Raw genomic sequence first — 12,734 nt, 5'->3', positions numbered from 1 at the left:
TTTACTAGTCCTAAGTTGTGATTGACTGGTAAATAAAATGGCCTCGGCACAGCTCATGTTCAATTGTAGCTAACTTTAACATGGGTCCCTTGAATAATATTACCAAGCCAATAACTCATAGTCCTCCATCCCAGCCTCAAAATGCTTGTGAGCAAAAGCACAAAGAAGGTGCTTTGTGGATCGGTGAGACAAATAGTGCAGGAGGGAACTGTGCCCCCACATTTAGCTGCAGTTGTCACCCCAGGTGGTGGCAGTGCCGGTGGGCCAGCGTGGTGGCCTTGCTCTGCTGCACCATCCCTGGTGCCGGAGCAGGACCGCAATGCTCTGGCCACATGGGTTTGGTGGCCTGGCTGGCTTTCTGGGGGATGCTTTTAGGATTTGCTGCTTCCTGCCCGTTTTGTGCTTTACATTGGGCCTTCTGAGCATCTCTTTAAACAGATTATGGGGTTCTTCCTTGATGTAGTCATCATTTTTGTAGTCATCACCTGGAATTGCAGGAAGGGCAGTGGCACTGCTGCGGGGCAGCTTCTGCTAATTTAGCAGCTGGTGGCCTGATGCCTTCCAGATTTTAATTGGATGAATGAAGACAGTTGGATACAGCTGATGCTGAACGGAATATCTGGTGCTGTCCTTCCTCGCCGAGGCCAAGCCGAGATGGGGGGAGCTCTGTCCGACCCAGCCCTGTGGCAGCGCTGGTGCTCACTGGCTGGTAGAAGCGCTGTCAGGACAAGGCATTTCATCCGCTCGGATGTGCGAGCTCTCGGAGACGTCTCAGAAGGTAGTGTGAAGCCAAAGCTTTTCAGGGAGTTGAACCCAAAATGCATGGTGCGGAGGGTTCAGGTTCTCATGTCTTTCACACAAGGGGCTTCTTTCGCTTTGCTGAACATTGGCTCTGGGAAAGTCGATCTCGCCCGAGCCCCCAAGCCTTGGGAGGCAAGGAATGCTCTGTGGAGGAAGGGAGCCTCTTGCTGTGTGCAGTCGTGGCTGTAACCTGTGTCATTAGCTTTCAGAACTGGGCTTAAAAGGACTTAAGATAAACACGTGCTAGAAATCTGAATTCAATGAGACTGCAATGCAACAGAAAATGCAGCCCTGCTGCAGGCAACTGCCCTGCACAGGGTGCAAATCCTTGTGGAGACCCGGCAGACAAAGTTATGAAATAATCTGTATCAGCGAGAGAGGTCGTAAAGAAATTCCGAAAAAACTCTCAGTCTAGACAGATTATATTTACTGCGGTGTTTATGTGAGATAGAGGAATGCCCTAGAAAAACAGAACTGTTTTTGGTTTCTGCCTCCGGCACTTGCTTGTCTAATGAGAGTGCCGATGTGATGGCTGCATGCTGGGGAGCTTGGCTCTTGCTTGGCGGCTTCGTGTGGATGGGGCTGGAGTGGGGAAGAAGGGTAAAAGGTTATTTGTGCCTTTGTGTAGGTAAATCCTCCTGTTATTAACGAGATGGTTTTGCTAATCCATCACCACCAACCTTAAATTTAATCCCAAATGCAACAATGCCAACAAGCTGCATTGCAATTATGTTTATGGAGATGTGATGACCCCAAAGATTATGTTTGAATCTTTTAATTAAAAATAAGCTCTTTTATTTTTCTTTGATGGCTGAAGTTTGTTTTTGCATGGTGTTGGTTAGTGCTGGTTGAGGAGCACATGCAAACTCCTGCAAATGCAGCTCGCAGCCCCTGACTGGTTTTCACGTGGGGCAGATTCACTCCCGATGGGCTGATTTATATAAAAGCTTTTGAGTTGTACATGTTTGTGAGGAATTTGCTGAAAAAGAAGAATGGTATAAAAATGCAGCAATAAATTGAAGAGATTTTGTGGAATAGCTTGAGGAAGCAGAAGGAAGTGGAATTAATGGCTTGCTCAGCACAGTTGGTCAATCCTGATGAAGGACACAGGTGATGCAGCCACACAAGTGAAGCAGATTTTTATGCTTCTCATCCCAGTCCCTGTGCTGCCAGGCATCGCTGTTGGAGCGAGACTGCAGTCCCTAGGCTTCAAAACCCCCAGTGCTCACGAAGCACCAACCAGTTATTGCTTTTGTCAAAGATGGGATCTTGGAGGACACAAACAAATGGCACACTGTTTTGCTGGCTTAGCTACCTGAGTAACTGAGGGTGGTCCTAGAGACGTGGGACTGCTGCTTCTAAACCTGAAGACTTGCAAAGCGTGATGGAAGCAGTCTGGCAATTGCCCTGGGCTTGGGCACGGGCTCAGGGCAGGGTCAGGAGCAGCTCTGCTGGCTGCTGGTGTTCCTGGTGGCTGCAGTACAGAGGCACAAGGACGGGTTAAAATGTTACTTGAATAAGTTGTTGCTTCAGCCCCCAAAGCAACAAGCTACAGTTTTCAATGTCTCAATCTTTTGGCTTGTTTGGGATGTGTGTGTGTGTGCATGCACGTGTGTGTTGTACAGTAAGAGCTACAAAGAGCGATGCAATGTGTGCAGCTTCTGCAGGGAACCAGTGGGATCATGTTGGATATGGTTAAAAGTACAACACTGGGCTTCTGTAGAACATCGACTGTAATTTATATTTGGCTTGAGGCTTGAAAGAGAAACGTCCTGGCTTCAGCTTTCGAGCCTTTCTGCAATGTTACCTTATGTTTGAACTGTGAAACTTGTTTTTCAAAAGGGCGTTTGTTTCTGGTGTGCAGCTGAGAACACAGAAGTCCTAACAGGGCACCAGGAGGCCGACATCTTCAGGAACAACAAATAAACTAATGCATCGTTTTTCAGTGCAAGTTTGAGTTCCTGTAACTCGTCTCACGTGAATTTAACTCAAGAAATCTCAGTTAAAATTTGTGCCTTGCTTATATTTTCTCCCTTTCTTTTGTTTCTCCTAGTTTCTCTGCTTGAAGAACATCCGAACCTTCCTAAAAGTGTGTCACGACAAATTTGGGTTAAGAAACAGCGATCTGTTTGATCCCTTTGACCTCTTTGATGTTCGGGATTTTGGAAAGGTAAGAGGTGCTGAGTTCTGGGGAAGCGACGGTTCTGGTGTTGCGGGCCCCGGGCTGTTCTCTGGACTTGTGCTGTAGCTCAAATATGAAGGTTTTGTGTTTTTCTGAGCAACTTCTGCATCCTTAACCCATGCATTGGGCACCTGTTCCCCTGAGCTTATGGTAGCGTGCATATCTAGGGGTTGATTGTGTTGTGTATTTAATTAGTGAAGGGAGATCAAGTCTTCAGGCTTTGGTTTTAGACTGCAGAGCCTCCATGATCAGTCTCTCAAGTATGTGGCAAGTGTCTATTCTGGGGAGTCAAATTATCCTTATATACATGTTCAGAAGAGCTGTTGGGAGAGCCAAGGGTCTGGGTGCTGCAATGGGGTCAGGATTTCAGGTCCCATGCCCAGTTGTAGAGCTGGGGGGCCTGCACCATCTCCTGCGTGAAGCCCCAGCAGCACGTTTCCAGCGTGGGGTCCCTTGTCCACAAACGCTTCTGGTTTTGCCCAGGTGTGGGTGCAAACCTTGCACTGTCCTCCCCCAGCTGCTGCCCGTGCCACGGCTGCGAGCAAAACATCTTTACCGAAATCACTGTCGGGTTTGTAATGGGGCCGCCGAGTTTCCCTGGCGGTCAGAAAGTTTCAGGCCAAGGCAAAATTAGTCCCCTGAAGTGCTTCTGAAAAATGCATGTGGAGGTTTCTCCTGCCAGCAGCTCCGGGATGCTGGCTGTGTTTGTGCTGTGTGTCACCTAGACGAGAGGAGCGAGCGAAGACGTTTTTGTTTTGCTGTAATTGATGGGTGGCACCGCATGCTGAACGAGACCCAGCTGCAAGGGAGGAAAATCCTACACGATTTTGACAAGAGGCTGTCATTCTGATATCCTTGCTTTTGACATGCACAGCATCAGGGCTGCGCTGTTACTCTGATGGATACTGGGCTCAGGGAGGCTATTACGCAGGACAATCGCTATATTCTGCGGTGGAAGCGGTGTTAAAAGATTTATTAAAGCTCTCTATTGTTTTACCTGCTTTTGAGCTACCAGGCACGAGCTGCTTGAAGGCATCTTCTCTTCTGATTATCCAACGAGTAGATTTTCACTGCTGATGGGGATATATTATTTGATATTTATTGCCTAATTTATTTCTGGACCATTATCTGGAATGTGCAATTGCAGGGGCTTGTTTTATGAGTTTTTTTTGATTTATGAAATACAAGAAGGCTTTTGTTGTTCTGGGAATATGAATGCACAGAGGGAACCTTTTGGGCTGGGGAAGAACCGCTGCTAATTAAAACGCTGCTTTATCGTCACGTTCTCTCTTGCTTTGTGCTGTTTCAAATTGCCACAGAAGCCTGCTAATCGAGCCTGGTGCTAAGCACTTCTGGAACATGTCAGCTGAGTGCGGTTTGGTTTCCTTTGTGTTCTGGTTAGGGAGCAGCCATTCCCGACTCCTCCTGTTTACTTTTTGGAGGTCATTCAGAGCTGCGCAGGCCTTTGGGCTCTGACTTGGGAAGGAGGCGATTTGCTGTTTGCTCTTAACCCGTGACAGCTGGGTGCTTTAAGAGATTTCAGGAGGAAACTTAATGCAAACTTCTGAGAAATCCCGGTATACTTTATTGCCTGGGTCTTGCTTATTTTCATGTGCATTGTCGTCTTCAAACAGCCTTACAAGGTTTGTGAGGCACGGATTCTGTACACAAACACCTTGCTGATCTCTTCCTGATGTGCTTTTTATGAATTTGGTGGGGGATATCAGCTGTTCAGCTCTGCACCGCCCTAAATCCCTCTGGAAGCCTTTCAAAATGTCCCCATTGTCTTTGCCACCTTTCATTCCCACTTTATCCTCAGATCTGTTTTCAACAGTGGCAAAGCAAATAAACAGGGAAAAATCTGCTGTTGACCAGAGCGCCTTTCCATTTGAGTCACAATCCTGCAGCCCTGAGAGCAAAAGGAGCCTTTAATTCATGCTCCAACTGGCCAAATGCAGACTTCACACACAAAAAATTCTTCCTGAAGCCGTTCATTATTTAGATCAATAGCACTTTTTGGCTACCAGACACTTATGCCGTGTCAGAGGCTTTCTGAGCAGCGCACAGCAATAGCTGACCATTTAATTACACAGGAACCTTGGTGGAGTGGTGCTGGGTGGTTCCTTTCTGGGCACTATTAAAGTAGTTATTTCTCTCCTCCAAACCAGTCAGGCAGTTAGACAGCAATTGCCAACAGCACTTGGATTTGCTGAAGTGTAATTACCAGGCAGAAAGGCAGCGGATCGCGTTCATGCGGTGCCAGCCTGTACGTAAAGGCACCTGACCTGAACGAAGGAAGATGCTGCTGCTTTAGAAGAGGAAGAAAAATCAGATCTGCCTTGCCTTGACTGGCAGATTTTCTGAAAATGAGGGTTTTCCACAGATACTGTTTGTTTCCCAAGGCAGGATGTGAGCAGAGAAGAGCTGCTTTAGGCTCCGCGGAGCCCCCTCCGACGCAGCAAACAGGGTTGGGACATTGATTTTCGTCCCTGGTTTTGCTGCTTCCTTGAGGTTTAAGCTCGGGAAGTTACTGCTTTCCTGCTGTCGCTGGGATAACAGCTGGAGAAATGGGATTGTGGTCCATGCAGGCTTCTCTCGCCCCAGTCCCTGTGGAGCTGAACAGACCCATCCCTGCCTTCGTGGGATGTTGGGTAATTGGCAAGACCAGGCTTTTGCCAAGCAGATGCGTCATGGTTCTTGTAATCTGGGTTGCAGTGTTTCCCAGTTACCCAAGGGAGCTGAAAGGCCAGTTTAAATTGCTCACAGACAGTTTTTTTCCAATGTCCAGTTGTTTAGCAATCCCGCCGTGACAAGGGACAGGCTGCATTTCGTGGCAGAGGGTGCCAAAAGTGACCTGAGAAGCTGACCGGCTACATTTCTAGCTGGGCCCCTTCTAGACACCTTAATACACTTTTCTACAAGTTGGATCTCCACTTCCTTTTGGTTTGCTTAAATCTTTTTCCTTTACAGTGGATCAAAAGCCCTCGGTAAGGACTAGGGACGTGAAATAAGGGTCTGGTCTTGCAGGAGTGGGCGCTGCAGGGGTGCCGTGCCCACCTTTTGCTACTACAGCCTGGCTCCTGGTGGAGAAAGAAAATTAAATAAAAACACAGTGCTCACGTACGTCGTGGTGTTGTGCAGTGCTTCATGCACATTTAATAGCAGTGATGATATAAAATGCAACTCTTATTGGACTTGCGAATTTATTAGCACTGACTATAACGAGATAAAATGCACATAAATATGGATTAAACTCTTTATCACTCTATTAGTCAGCATGATAGTAGCAAGGTTCATTAAAGGGAGTTACTCATTTTCAATAACTTGCAGTAATGTACGTTTTTTTGGAGAAATATAGTTCAAATATTCATAAACCCGCGGAGCGTGCCATTTATTAGCCTCCTACTCCTCTCTGCTCTCCTGATGTGTGTTTAATTGTCCTGACTTTTTCTTTTGAAGTTCCTGGACTGCCTGAAAAAAGGTTTTTGTTTTTTTTTTTTTGCAAGACACGGGTCTTATGTCTTACTGCCCCCAGCAGCCCCGTTTTCAGAGCCTGCAAAATGTTTGAAGCTCCCTGCTGTTGGGACAGGGTACTGGGAGAGCGGCAAGGGGACTCAGCCCCAAGCCTCCAAAATGCCCTGCTGCCACTCAGACACACAAGATTTCTGCTTGACTTGAGTGTGGAGAGCATTGTCAGGATTATTTAAGGGATTTTGAGACATTTCTGCTGAGGGCCAGTGGTGTTTTGTGTTGCTCAGACTCTTTGCTGAGAGTTCCCCTCCCTCCATCACCTCCAACTTCAAGCACACGTTAATACCCCTGCGGCAGTGTTTTACGGGGGGACTTTAAAACTGGGCACGCGCTTTTAACGTAGCCTGAGCACATAATGGGGGGTGGGAAGGGGGAGATTTATGTGAAACAGTATAGGTAGTTGAAAATTGCAAGGCTCTCAGATAAACGGCTGTGTTTCAGTGCCATAACAAACAACACGAGCTCAACGCCTGCCCTCCCGCAGCTAACCCGCTGGCGGTGGGAGCAGCTCTCCTTTTCCCTTTCTGGATTTTTTTTTTTTTAGTACTTTATTTTTTATTTCTGCCTTCTCGTAGCCAAGAACAAACTGAAAGTCGTGCCTTTCTGCTGCGTGGAGCGGCCGGGAGCAGAGCTGGGGGTGGCCGAGCTCGGCACCCTGTCCCCTGCTGCTGCTGGCTGGGCTGCCCGTGTGCCTTGCGTCCTGGTTATTTGCAAATCCCCCGGGGGAACGGGCAGCAGCACAGCCCTCCCCTTGTTGTGGCCCTCTGCGCCAGTTATTCAGGCGGCTGCTACGTGGTGGCTGGACGTGTGTCAAGGAAAGGGATCCTATCGGAGGCGATACTGCTTCTAATTGCCGTATAACTCACAAGATGCGTGTGCAGCGGGTGGGGAGGGAGGTGAGGAGCCTTCTCCAGAAGAAGGGCGTGTGTATTTTTTTTTAATTCCCAAGGGAGTAGCAGAATAACTGCCTTGCAAAAAGATGTGTGTGTGTGTGTGTGTGATTGCATGCAAGAAACCAGGAACCCGCTTAACTCCTTGCCAGCCCGGTGCTTACAGTGACATTGTCCCAGAGGAGCAGGAGCCGTGGCTGCGTCCCCAGCCTCTGCTCCCCTTCGTGTGCCTGTGCAGAGCAGCCAAGCTCTGGCTAGCTCCAGCAGGGCAACATTTTGCTTTAATTACATTTGATTTTTCTATTTTGAAGCTGTTGTGCTTTTCAGAAGTGAGCAAAGAGCTTTACCAACAAGCTGAAAATTCACGTGCGGCGTGGATGCTGCTCGGGGGGATTTTGCCCAGCCCCTTGGGGGCTGCAGGTCCTTGCTGCAGGGAGGAGCAGCCCTGGCAGAAGCAGGGCAGCCTGCTGCAGCTCTCAGACTGATTAAATCCCTGGCTGCTCGCAGGAGCTGCGGGTGGCATTTGGTCCCTCCCGTGCAGGCTGGCACGCTGTTCAGCTGGGGTTATGTTGGCTGACGTTCGGCCACCCATGTTCCAGATAGCTGGAATCGTGCAGGATGTCACCATGAACTCTACAAATGGCAAAAGCAGACTGGAAGAGGATGGTTTGGTTTTCTACCCACCTTTTTTTTTGCAAGCTTATGGGTCCGTTTGGGTCGGGTGTTGCTTTTGTGTCAGGGCATCCAAGCTCAGGGCCAGCCGTGCCCAGGGCAATGCTGTCGGGGGGCACCCGGCTGCAGGATGCAGGGAGGGGGCGGCGGCAGGCTGGGTTAGCAGGTGCGGTGCGTCCCGCAGATGTTTTCAGCCAGAATGCTAAAAGCAAGCACAGGAAACCCTGATGCCGAACTTCTCTAAAGCACGGGGCAAACGAATTGCAGATTTCTGTGGCTAGCCAAGCGTGCAGCAGGCAATGCTTTCTGCTGCGCCGTGCACCAGCCTGTTATGGCGCGGTGTTTGCTGTAGGAGATGCAGGGGGTGTTGCCACACATCATGTATGCTTTTAGGGTCCAAATCCTGAAAACTTCCCCCTGGTCTCCTGTTAACATTGCCCTGAAGTAACTGGTGGATTAAAAATCTCCTAGCAGCCTGCCGCAGTTTGCAACCAAAAGGACCACGCTGGTTTACTTTGTGGTCTTCAGGGTCCAGTGACAGCACCGGGGCCTCAAATCATGCACATGTACCAAGCTGCTGGTAAAAGCAGTTTGTCTCTTACTGCACCCTAAAGCAAACCCCTGGTGTGAAACACCTGGGTGTCACCAGCCCAGGAAGCTGGGTGCTGAGCTGTGCCCTGTGCTGTCCCCTCCTGTCCCTGGCTGGGCCGGAGGAGAGGCTGCTTAAAAAGCAGAGGTTTTAGCTGCGAGGTGGCCGGTTATCTCTGCTTTCTCCTTCTCCTTTCTCCTTTTCCTCCCTCTCCTACTTGCAAATCGGCACTGTTTATAGATGCACAGCTCTGCCGTGGAACTGAAAGAGCCAGAAATGTTCGTTCTGGGAAGCTTTGCTTTTTTTTTTTTTTTCTCTCCCCTCTTGGCTGCTTTCCCCAGTATTTTTCCAAGGGGTCACATTAAGGGGTATTATGTTTCAGATCAAACAAGCACGGGCAGGATCTTTCCTAACTCCCATAGTCTGCATGGGAGAATTGTGCTGTTGGGCCTCAAACTGCAACCGAAGTGTTGTAATGTGCAGGGAGCCGGAGGTATCGATCAGGACGTGGGTAAACACGTATTCTTAATGTGTATGAAATTGATTTTCTTGCACTTCCGTGATTTGGCTGAGCTCTTCTTGTAGTCATATTAGACAAGATTGGGGGGTGGGGAACCTGAAAGCAGTAAAACATTCACCCGTCTGTGCCTCCAAAAAGGGGAAGGGGTGCAGTCCGTCTCTTTTCTGTGACCCTACAGCTTTTGTCTGTTGTTTGAAAAATGCCTGGCTGCTTTTGAACCCCACAAGATGGTTTTTTTTATTACATTATCAGGCGTTTGTGACTTAATGATTTGGTCGTGGTCATCACGACTGAAAGGTGTCAACAGGCAGAGTCAGTCCTTCGGTGCCTCAGTGCTCCATTAGTGCATCTGGCATCACTTGAGCTCAACCGTTCAGCGTGCTTGTGCTTTGGGAAAGGAAGGAAACACGTCCCGTGTAATGTCATTTAAAGCAATCTCGGAATAAAATGAGGTTTTTATTCTGTAACGAGCCAGGGATCTTCTGTTTCTTCATTAAAATCTTCCCCAGATTTCCTAGCCTCTCGAAGTTACAGTGTCTGATAATGAAACTGTCTCAAGGCCAAATGCTTCGGTTATGAAGAATAATTAACATTTCTTGAAACAGATTAACGTGTGGGTGTAACCATGTTTTAGCAGAACGTGCAAAAAGTGAAACTCTCAGCCTGAAAGCACTGCCATGACCGAACTTCTCAAACCCCAGTGCTCAGGGTAATTCTGCTCAGCATCTTCCCTGTGAAACAGATTAAAGGAAAAGGGGAGAAAAAAGCCTCTGCAGCAAACCGATTCCTCCTGGGGCAAAGGAGAGTGGGTACAAGTTAGCGTATCAAAGCATCATGCCCCAAAACAGGCACCCTGATGCTGGGATGGAGCCGGGGTGCCTGGTGCCCATTCCCCAGCCCATCCTGGGAGAAGGGGACAGGGCTGGGGCGCACGGGGGGGATCTGATTTGGCCTGGTCAGCCTCCTCCTGCATTGACACTTTGCATTCGGGCAGTTACATATCGAAGCGAAATGTTAATGTTTCACGGCAAATAAACATTGCTCAAAGTGGGGGCAGAAAAATTGTGTGTTGAAACCTCGGCTCCTCAGCAGAGCGTGGTTTCGGTGAGGTTTGCTAATAACCCCCAGGTCTCCTGCCATCTCCTGATTCAAGGGGCTTCACGGTGCTGAGGCAGTGACTTGGGGGTGCTGCTGCTTTCTCCTTTCCATCCCTGCCTTGTTCAAGAGAATTTAAAAAAAAAAAAAAGGCATCTCAGACTGTTTTGTTCCATTCTTTCAAAATGGGCTGCTTGTTTGTTCTTGGAGCGCTTCCAGACTTTTTTTTTTCCCTTTTCCTTCAGAAATGAGTTATTTCTTCAAAACCGCCCTGTACTTTCAGGATTCCTCTGGGTGATTCCCCTGCCCGCTCCAGCTGGGTGTGCAGGGCTGGGGGGTCTGGAGAGCTTGGTGATGGGTGTTCCAGATCCGCATGGGCTGCACTGGGTGCATCAGGGCAGTGACATGGGATCAGGTGGCTTGGATCTGCAGTGCTGGCAGGGAACAATTTCCTTTGAATGGGTTTTAAATAGCTTCCCTGAGCATCGCAGGTGAAGCCAGGATCACGGAGACATGTGAAAGCCACCTGCATGGGCTGTGCGATGTTCCTAACTATCGTTTTCCTGCTGGGAAAGCTGGTGTGTTCCTCCTGGAGACAAGTGCCTCTGCGTTTCCCAGCCCTTCCCAACTTTGCCAGGTTTTGAGCTAGGCAAGGAAGAGGCAGGGAGGCACGGTGCCTGCCACCAGTGTCGATGTGCAGTTTTTTGCTGTACCTGCAGCCGGACAGCAGCGCTTGCCAGCCCTCGATGCTTTGCAGATTGAGTTAATGAGCCTCAGATGGTGATGCCACAGCTCACTCATTTATGCTCTCAGTCTTAATGGCGTGTGTGTAAGTGAGGCGTTCTCCTCTTCAACATTGTTTTCTTCCTACTAATTACATATTAAAGCATAATCGCGGTAGCAAGAAAGCAGCCTTAATGCACCCTGGGTAAAGCTAACGATGTGGGCACGCTATTTAGGGGCGTTTGTCAAAGTTCCCTATCCCAAGCCTGTTGTTAGTAACTTCAGGAATTTCTGAGCCAGCATAGACTTGGTAAATGTTTGTAGTCATTCCTCCTAATGAATAAGGCTTGTGTGGGAGAGGCTGATGGAGCTGTGGTGGAGATTTTTCCCTGGCTAACAGATGGTGGGGATTTCACAGCCTGTTACTGAAGTTTTGAAAAAGGTGGTTCAGGGGAAGGAGCTAAATGCAAATGGGCTGGAAGTAAGGCAGATCGGAGCCAGCACTCTGTATGTTCTTCTGGGACTTCGGGAGTGGTGCTTCCCTCACTAATCCTAGGGCAAGGCTTCATCTTGGTGCCTCACTGCTGACACTACTGCTGCTGGTGTCCAGCACCTTTTCTGCGACCTCTGCTGCATGGCAGAGCTCGTCTCCATCTCCTGTGTTTGCCACCTTCGGGATTTCCCTGACTTCAGGCAGCTCTGGAGCGTGTGTCTAACTTGAAGGCCACAGAGGGGCTCAGCAGTGAGGAGAACTTGTACAATATCTGGGTTCTGAGTTGTCTGAGTTGGTGCAGATGTGGCCCAAGAAGCAGCAGTTGGCCCAGGCCCTGCAGAGTGGTGGCAGGGGGCAGTGATGGAGGCCCAGCAGTTGTGGGCCCCGACCTGGTGTAGCCCCCCAGCCTTTAAGAGCCTCTCGTTGAAGACAGGTGAATTACTCATATGGGTAGGGAGACAGTCGCGCAGATATTTGCATTGTATGGTCTTTGAGGATGCAATGAACGTCCCACAGAGAATAATGAATATCGTACAGTTAAAGGTGTACTCTTGTCTCACTTTGTTTTGTGTGTCTAACTTAAAATACACCTCTGGAGAGACCAGATGTAAAAGTGGTGTTTTGACAAAGAAAACTGAGTTTTCTTAAGGGGAAAAAAATGAGAAAAGCCCTCTCCCAGTCAGCAGACCCCTCAGTGTTGGTGCTACTCGTGTGCAGAGGTGGGGATCCCAGGAGGCTCCTGAGCACAAGCGTGACAGTGGGGGTGTTCCTCTGGCTCTTCGGCCTCCTCTGGGTGCGTGCAAACACAAAGCCACCAAAGATGGTGCTGGAGCACTGATGTGCAAGAAGTGCTTGGAGAGGCAGGGTGAGAGGCAGCGGCCTCGGAGCATCGCTCCCCTCCGTCCCCGTGGTGTGCCCGAGTCCGGTGGGTGCAGCCCTGCAGTGGGGAAGAGAAACCCAGTCTTCCAGGCCAGCAGACTGTAAAGATTATTGGAAAAGTTGAATATATTTCTCTCATGCTGAAATGGTGCTGTAGTCCTTGTATGTAGGGATTTATCAAAAGGACCTCTGTGCTCTCAGCAGAGCTGAGATCACAGTTCGTTGCAGATGGGAATTGAACTGCCCGAGTCCCGCTTTCCTATGAGTCTGAATAACCATTGTACAGCGGCAGTGTATCCTGCACACCGCACGGCAGTCCTGCTCCGAGGCAGCCTTTGCAGATGCTGGACTCGCACAAT

General features: G+C 49.2%; 1 protein-coding gene across 3 annotated transcripts in view; it reads left to right on the top strand.

Annotated features, from left to right (window-relative positions):
- VAV2 (vav guanine nucleotide exchange factor 2) overlaps positions 1 to 12,734 on the top strand; it is a 126,046-nt gene that overhangs the window by 27,222 nt on the left and 86,090 nt on the right. For all 3 annotated transcript variants that reach the window (XM_040531108.1, XM_040531107.1, XM_040531106.1), the window contains one exon: positions 2,855 to 2,971. In XM_040531108.1, coding sequence (XP_040387042.1) covers positions 2,855 to 2,971 — 117 coding nt within the window. The remainder of the gene's footprint in view (positions 1 to 2,854; positions 2,972 to 12,734) is intronic.

The sequence above is a fragment of the Cygnus olor genome, chromosome 19 (assembly GCF_009769625.2).
Source record: "Cygnus olor isolate bCygOlo1 chromosome 19, bCygOlo1.pri.v2, whole genome shotgun sequence".
Taxonomy (NCBI): domain Eukaryota; kingdom Metazoa; phylum Chordata; class Aves; order Anseriformes; family Anatidae; genus Cygnus; species Cygnus olor.
Note: the sequence above shows the minus strand (reverse complement) of the source record. Positions and strands in the feature narration are given on the sequence as shown.